This window comes from Heptranchias perlo, chromosome 1 (genome assembly GCF_035084215.1).
Source record: "Heptranchias perlo isolate sHepPer1 chromosome 1, sHepPer1.hap1, whole genome shotgun sequence".
In the NCBI taxonomy this organism is placed as follows: domain Eukaryota; kingdom Metazoa; phylum Chordata; class Chondrichthyes; order Hexanchiformes; family Hexanchidae; genus Heptranchias; species Heptranchias perlo.
In genome coordinates, this window is record NC_090325.1 from 121,759,246 (window position 1) to 121,766,948 (window position 7,703).

The 7,703-nt window shown below is 38.6% G+C and overlaps 1 protein-coding gene across 2 annotated transcripts; it reads right to left on the reverse strand.

Annotated features, from left to right (window-relative positions):
• Positions 1 to 676: 676 nt before the first annotated feature.
• On the reverse strand, positions 677 to 5,620 carry LOC137341592 (interleukin-8-like). Of its 2 annotated transcripts, none has more exons than XM_068004949.1 (4): positions 5,465 to 5,620; positions 2,644 to 2,776; positions 1,777 to 1,860; positions 677 to 1,407 (listed from the first exon to the last, which is right to left on the reverse strand). In XM_068004949.1, exons 1-4 carry the CDS (start codon positions 5,523 to 5,525, stop codon positions 1,395 to 1,397), a joined length of 291 nt encoding a protein of 96 aa, XP_067861050.1. In that variant the 5' UTR covers positions 5,526 to 5,620; the 3' UTR covers positions 677 to 1,394. The 2 variants fall into 2 exon arrangements, with proteins under 2 accessions (XP_067861050.1, XP_067860967.1); XM_068004866.1 differs by having other exon boundaries at positions 677 to 1,412; positions 5,465 to 5,604.
• Between the last annotated feature and the right edge of the window lie 2,083 nt (positions 5,621 to 7,703).

A 7,703-nucleotide genomic window follows, 5' to 3' on the forward strand; every position in this document is an offset into this window, starting at 1 on the left:
CAACAGGTGTAGTATCCCGATTTGTATAACTAAAAAGTCTTCCACTGGTTTGGGCAAGTGTGCTGGACGCCTATTTAAAGGCCTGCCTGAAAGCTGAATCAGGCAGGCAAATGAGTGCACAAGGTCTCCACCAGAGTTTCAACTGCCGGTCGCCCGTTTTTCAGGTGAGAAATGGACGGCTGGCAGTTGTTAATATGTGAGATGACCCCCCCACCCCCACTAAGATTGGACAGGGCTTTGGCTCTTCCAGTTGTGCAAACTCAAAACTTGCGGCTCACCAGTCCCACAACCTCAGTGCAGAGGCTGGATAATTACCCTGTAGTCTCAGTTTATCTCATTATGTTCCATGGAGTATTTCATGGAAAGAGAAGTTGAATATGTGTCTTTTTAATTACCACTGTATGGGGTAGATTTTGACTTGTGCGCTAATGTTAAGCAGGTGATAGCGAATCAGCAGCCAGTTTTACATCTCTCCCGATTTTTAGTTCGATTGAAGTTGATTAACTATCACCCGTTTTACACAGCACAGCATCCAGCAAAGATTGAGTGTGTTATTTCCACGTTTGTGTTTGCAACAATGTAAAAGGTTTAATCTCGGGGAAACTTAAAAGAACCTTCAACGATGCATACAAAGCAGGTTTAAAAGAGTGGAATGAAAGATTAACAGAACAAGCAATGACTGGACTCATTTATTAACAAATAGCCTCAAATATAAACTTCACTGAATACACCATTTATCAACTGATTGACAGCAAAAATACAAAACCATGATTATAAAGCAGATTGTCATATAACCAACTGCCAGTAGTCTAACACTGGAGTTGTGCTAAATTACATTCTATTTGACATACAATTCCTAATCAAGTGACATAAATTGTCACACTGCCTTCACAATACCATTACATCTGATTACATTACAGATCTAGAATTCCTGCAGCCAAATACTCAGCAAGTTTTCGAAAACCAATATAAAACATGTAAAGTTTCAAACAATCTACACATGTAACTGTAATGAGAGAAGAATTATTTTTTTGTATGTGCATGGAGAGTAGAAAAATCAAATTAAAATCCCTTTATACTTTGTTTATATATTTCAATTTACTGGCTTAAAAATATTTTGACACATTAAAACTTATGCCCCAGAAACTATATGGAAGTAGCAAAAAAGACTATTTGCACGTTAAAAAGGGCTATGTAGATCTCTGAACGCTATGATATTGACTAGCGGGTAAGCGAGTGAAATAGTAGAAAACAACTCTGTTATGGGACAGATTGCTACAGTATAGGTTAAACAGCAAAAGCTAGGCTCAGTGAATAGTAGAATTTGCTCTGTTGTAGGGACACTTCACATTCATTCTGTTGAAGAATTCTCGGTATCAGATGGCGTAGTGACTTCACCATCTCCTTCTGTTCTAGGAAATGCAAGAACAAATATGTAGTATGTTTAATGCAGTAGATAGAAAATTCACTTGTAAATTAAACCAATCACATTTATTGAAGTCTGCTGGATAATATATTGTATTCTGTTGGGAGGTTAGTGGTTGAGCGAGTTCTAAGTTAATAGAGAAATGAGCCCCATAAGCATCACATCACTGCAAGGCCTGTGTGAAGCTGCTGTTTTCTCATACTGAATATGGAGTTGAAGCTTGAGGACTGTACAGGCATTGCATGTGTGTGTGTTTATGTTTATGTAACTGATATTACAGACTAATACTATCCAGATGATACAAAAAGGAAACAACTTTGCAAAAATAAACATTAAAGGACATTATTTACCTTTCAGTCAGGAGAGTAACAACTGTTTTGACCCATTGAATTTTGGGATCAACACAGATCATCTTCCCATTCTTCAAGGTAATTCTGTAACACATAAACAGAAAATCTTTTGGTTAAAATATTAACGATAAAATGTAATAGGTGCGGTACTACCTCCTGCAGGTGAATTCACTATCACAAGCTTTCGGAGGCTTCCTCCTTTCGAAAGGTTCGAGGATTTCATTTCCACATTCATCTGAGGAAGGAGGAAGCCTCCGAAAGCTTGTGAATTTCAAATAAAATTGTTGGACTATAACTTGGTGTTGTAAAATTGTTTACAATTGTCAACCCCAGTCCATCACCGGCATCTCCACAACAAGGTAAATGAGCAGTGATACAATAGCTAAACCAGAGTCAGCCAGCAGTGGATGATTGAATTCAGAAACTCTTTAAGTGTTTATTTTAATAATCAAAAACAAGGCCATTCTGTATACTGATGTAAAGTTAAATTCTGTTAAATTACAGAAAAAGTCTTTGTGACATCTATAAACGTTGCTGTTCTAAAGGTGATTAATAAAGATAGATTACGCTATATAAGACATAACTGAAAACTTAAAAAAACATTTAAGTGTTTTTATAGAAAATTTGTCCACAGTGACTGCCTTAGGTGCCAACAATAAATGTGTGATTCAGATTCGACCAATATGGGAAGATCAGCTGTCCATTCAAAACTATGTAAGATTTGTCCCCAAAGATAGTCAATTCATCCTGCTTAAACTGTAAAAAATAACCAAATAATAATTTTTCCAGACTTGTGAAATTGGAATTGCCAACTTAAGTTTGCTTTGTTGTTGGAGTTTAGGAGGTAGAATTTACTTTAATACTTACACAACCTCTACCCTTCTGCAGTAGGAGCCTTGAGGAAAGATGTCAACATGTTGATATTTTCTTGGATGAATAAAACGAGAGATGACCTTCACGCATTTGCATCTTGAGTTTGTTGAGTTTCCTATACACAGACCTATAGTCAAAGAGAAAAGACAAGAAGGGTTCATAATGACATCAAGAAACTTGAAAATATGTGAGTTACATCAAAAAAATTGTTAACTTGGTGTAAGGCTACTCCATTGAATGGAATCAGCACTTATTTTTACAATCTACAATATAGAATATTATATCTAAGGTGCAGTTCTCTAAATTCTTGCTCCCGTTGTGAAGTTTTGCCTGTTGGAGTGCAAATCAGAACTTTGGGTTCATGATCCCATGATTTTCTCTCCATTAAAATGAAGGGCAAATTCATAAATGACCCAACATTCTACAGAATGTAATGTTTGTGATGTTCCTAGTGCTCTCACTACTGCATCACATTTCATCCTCTTGATGCCTTTTATTATTTAACCTGTCACTAGACAGGTAGTGTGTCTGTTTTTCTGATACTTGGCCTAATTTCTATTAGCGCCATACGTCTAGGAAAAATATATTTTACTGTCATGTTGGAATATACCTTAATCTGTTTCTGAGTCCTGTCAATTGTTTCCTTCCCAATATAGTTCAAAACAGCAGTGAATGTCATTTGAAAGTCAGGGAAATCCCTGACATGTCAGGGTGGAAAAGGCTATTTTGTGAACCCTGTAAATGGGATTTTTTTGTTATTGTATTTTTGTTCTCATCAAGGTGAGTGGAGTTAGTACTGGGTAATGGAACACTTTCTCATTTCAGGCATTCTGTGTCAGTATCATGTACTCTCAGGTTAGATGTAACACAGCTGGCTGCAGAATAAGGCTCTCTTTTATGCCATCAATTGGGTTCGATTTCAATTTAGTTAGCATAGGCGAAATAACACTGAGCTTACTTACTGCATCACCCAGCCCCCCAATATTTTTAAAGAGAACTTTTACCTGATGCACAGATTCATTGGCAGCACATTTTACAGAGTTTACTTGATAGGAATGAACAGACAATGCTGTATGGAGACTATTCAGTCATGATCTTGATTGTAGCTAGCCCTTTCAATAAATACAATTTCTAAACCGTGTTCAACACATAATCAGAGATTGAATTCTACAGTTCAATCGGACTGCACTATTCAGAGTTAGGTATTATGTGTCAATGTTGTGTTCACAATGTAACCTGCAATATACTACATGGTTTATTTGGTCTGTCTTTTAACAATGGTTGTGGAACCGTTTGTGTAACAATATGAAAAGTTTTTTATTTCTGAAAGGCTTAGAAATTGTTCAAAGCCAATCTGTGACCAGTTTGAATAAAATTAAAGCCATTGCTGAAAGAATTAATTTCAAATCTGTTTGAGATGTTGGGACTATTTGGACTGGAGCAGAGAAGTTTAAGAGGAGGCTTACAATGGTCTTTTTTAAATTATGAAGTATTTTGATACAATGAGTAGAGAAGGACTATTTCCTCTGGTTGGTGATGTAAGGTCATCAATTTAAAATTGTCACAGAGTGAGGAGAGATATTAGAAGAATTTTTTTAATGGCGGGAATGGAGCATAAAATGCATTGCCACACAGAATAGTTGAGGGAGAGGCCATTGCATCTTTAAAGGAAAATGGATAAATATTTGAAACAGAGGAAGATACAATACTATGGGTGAGAGAGAGACATTGGGATTAGTTTTGGATTGCTCCACCAAAGAAATGGAACAGGCATGATGGGCCGCTTGGCCTCTTGTGCTGTAAAGTTCAATGATTCTATTTATATTAGTAATAATAATATATATTTATAATTTTTTAACAATCTGAAATCATACATGAGGTTTTCCAGCACCTTACAGAAATCCTTCACCTTTTGTATCTGTAGTCCCAGTCATTTTGCTGAGGGAAGAAAGCGCAAAAGATACAAACTCCCCCAAATACATCCTGTGGAAGTAATGGGGGTAATTTTTTGAGTACACGTTGGTGACAGGACCCTTACCTTCTAGCAGCAAATATTGCAAAATTGGCCTCAATGTTTCATTGTGACTGCCCACACTTAACTGGTAGTAACCCTTCTTAGAGATGCCCATTCTGTGACCTACCTAAGAACTTGGAACCTCACCACAAAGTGGCATGCAAGAGCAAGATTCTATCTAATTTGGAACTGAGACGCGCATCTTTTGCAAATAAGAGCACTGCTAAACCATTATTGTACTGCAATAACATGCCTATACACTAGAGATCAATGTAACTGGCATCAGGCTGGATTATCAGATTGATATGACCCAGACTAATCCTGATTGATCCAACTCAAAGCCAGATCTCAACCACTGAAAATCCTGTAAAAGAATTGCTATTGTTGTTTCTCTACATCAGAGAGGAAACCCAACAAAAAACAATCTTATTGACCTGGTTAAATTAGGTTGGATTGGATTTCAAATATGAGACAATGTTAACCTCTATTGTTTAATTCTCCTCTCTTTTCCTTTTAAATTAGAAGAAAGTGCAAAGATTTGCTGTGAAAATGTTCTGACTGCAAAATAACATGAGATATATAGCGCAGAATCAAATACTTTAACATCATTTGAATTTGTCATCCCTACTACCTTAATAGTAAAATTAATACTGGATTAACAAGTCTAACATACTCCAGAATCAATGAAACTTCATATATATATTCATTTAAAACTGCGCCCATCTTCCTGCTTTAAATTCTGGAACACAATGGCTTAGAAAGGGCATGTCACCAAGCTCAAACTAAGTGACAAGTACTTACCATGTGCAGCTAGGCAAATGACAATTGTTGCCAACAGCAAAAGCATTGTTTGGGTCCTCATTGTTGAATGAGTCTGGATCTCTTCTAGTCTTCAGTCACAGCAGCTGGCAGCCTTCAGAGTGTGTTGGTTTGGCATTTCAGAGCTTGTATTTATCAGCAAGATTTGGGGAACTTTGGTCATCAGAACCTAAATTAAGAACTCTGTCATCAGCACATATGAATAGCACCTTAATGCTACTTTGCCAATCAAGCAGTTTTTCACGCAAATTTCATAAAAGCATCTTTGATGCAAGAATGATTTTTTTCCATTTACTCATACCTTATTTTAGCTACAGTGTGGCCCAATGATTTAAAGTGATTGTGAACCCTTTTTGACCATATTTCTACAGACAGGATTTGGAGTTACTTTTAATGCAGGGTTTTCAAAAACAATGCATATTCTTACAAGTTGAAAGAAAAAAAGGCACCCAAAGTGTGGCTAATATGCTAAATGGAAGTGGTTTTTCCAGAGATTAAACAATAAAGGATTGTTAGCTTGTCTGGGTAATGGTACAATTCTAAAGGGGGTGCAGGAACAGAGAGACCGAGGGGTGGGGATGGGGGTATATGTGCACAAATCTTTGAAGGTGGCAGGGCAGGTTGAGAAAGCGGTTAAAAAAGCATACGGGATCCTGGGCTTTATAAATAGAGGCATGGAGTACAAAAGCAAGGAAGTTATGTTGAACCTTTATAAAATACTGGTTTGGCTACAACTGGAGTTTTGTGTCCAATTCTGGGCACCGCACTTTAGGAAGGATGTGAAGTCCTCAGAGAGGGTGCAGAAAAGATTTACTAGAATGGTTCCAGGGATGAGGGGCCTCAGTTCCATAGATAGATTGGAGAAGCTGGGATTGTTCTCCTTAGAGCAGAGAAGGTTGAGAGGAGATTTGATAGAAGTGTTCAAAATCGTGAAGGGTTTAGATAAAGTAAATAAAGAGAAACTGTTCCCATTGGCAGAAGGATCGAGAACTAGAGGACACAGATTTAAGGTGATTGGCAAAAGAACCAAAGATGATGTGAGGAAAAACTTTTTTACGCAGTGAGCTACCTGGAATGCGCTACCTGAAAGGGTGGTGGAAACAGATTTAATTGTGGCTTTCAAAAAGGAATTGGATAAATACTTGAACAGGAAAAATTTGCTGCGAACCATCGTTCGCAGCAAATTACCCAGCTTTCAGGAGAACAGCGTGCACGACACCACACAACCCTGCCACGGTAACCTCTGCAAGACATGCCAGATCATCGACACAGATATCACCATCACACGAGAGGACACCACCCACCAGGTGCACGGTTCATACTCCTGTGACTCGGCCAACGTTGTCTACCTCATACGTTGCAGGAAAGGATGCCCCAGAGCATGGTACATTGGCGAGACCATGCAGATGCTGCGACAACGGATGAACGGACACCGCGCAACAATCGCCAAACAGGAGGGTTCTCTCCCTGTCGGGGAACACTTCAGCAGTCATGGACATTCAGCCACCGACCTTCGGGTAAGCATACTCCAAGGCGGCCTTCGAGACACACGACAACGCAAAATCGTCGAGCAGAAATTGATAGCCAAGTTCCGCACCCATGAGGATGGCCTCAACCGGGATCTTGGGTTCATGTCACACTACACGTAACACCACCAGCGAACAAATGTTATCTGTTTTTAATATAACGGGTCATTGACTGTCTTCCTTCTCTCTCTCTCTTTTTTTTGGGGGGTTTGTATATTCGGTGGCCTTTTAGGTGACACCTTTCTGTCTGCTCAATGTGATTGCCTTGGCAACGGGCAGTAATCACCAGGCATTGTTCTGTGATTTTCAAATGCGAAGGATTCGAAAATTTCATTTCCACACCGTTCACCTGAGGAAGGAGGAAGCCTCCGAAAGCTTGTGGAATTTAAAATAAATTTGTTGGACTATAACTTGGTGTTGTAAAATTGTTTACAATTGTCAACCCCAGTCCATCACCGGCATCTCCACATCATTGTACAAGTAGATATAGAGCAGTGTAAGCCAATTCCCATAAAAACATAATGTTCAGACTGCTCACAAGAGTGACTGATGCCGTGGAATCCGAGAAGGTATTTACAGCAGACCTGAATATTTAATGCTTCCCCTTGAATTTTCTTGATGGAGAAACCTGTCCTGAATTTGTTGCCTTCCTCTAGAGCACATCCGAGGTAGGGAACTCAGCCAAGAGTGGGAGT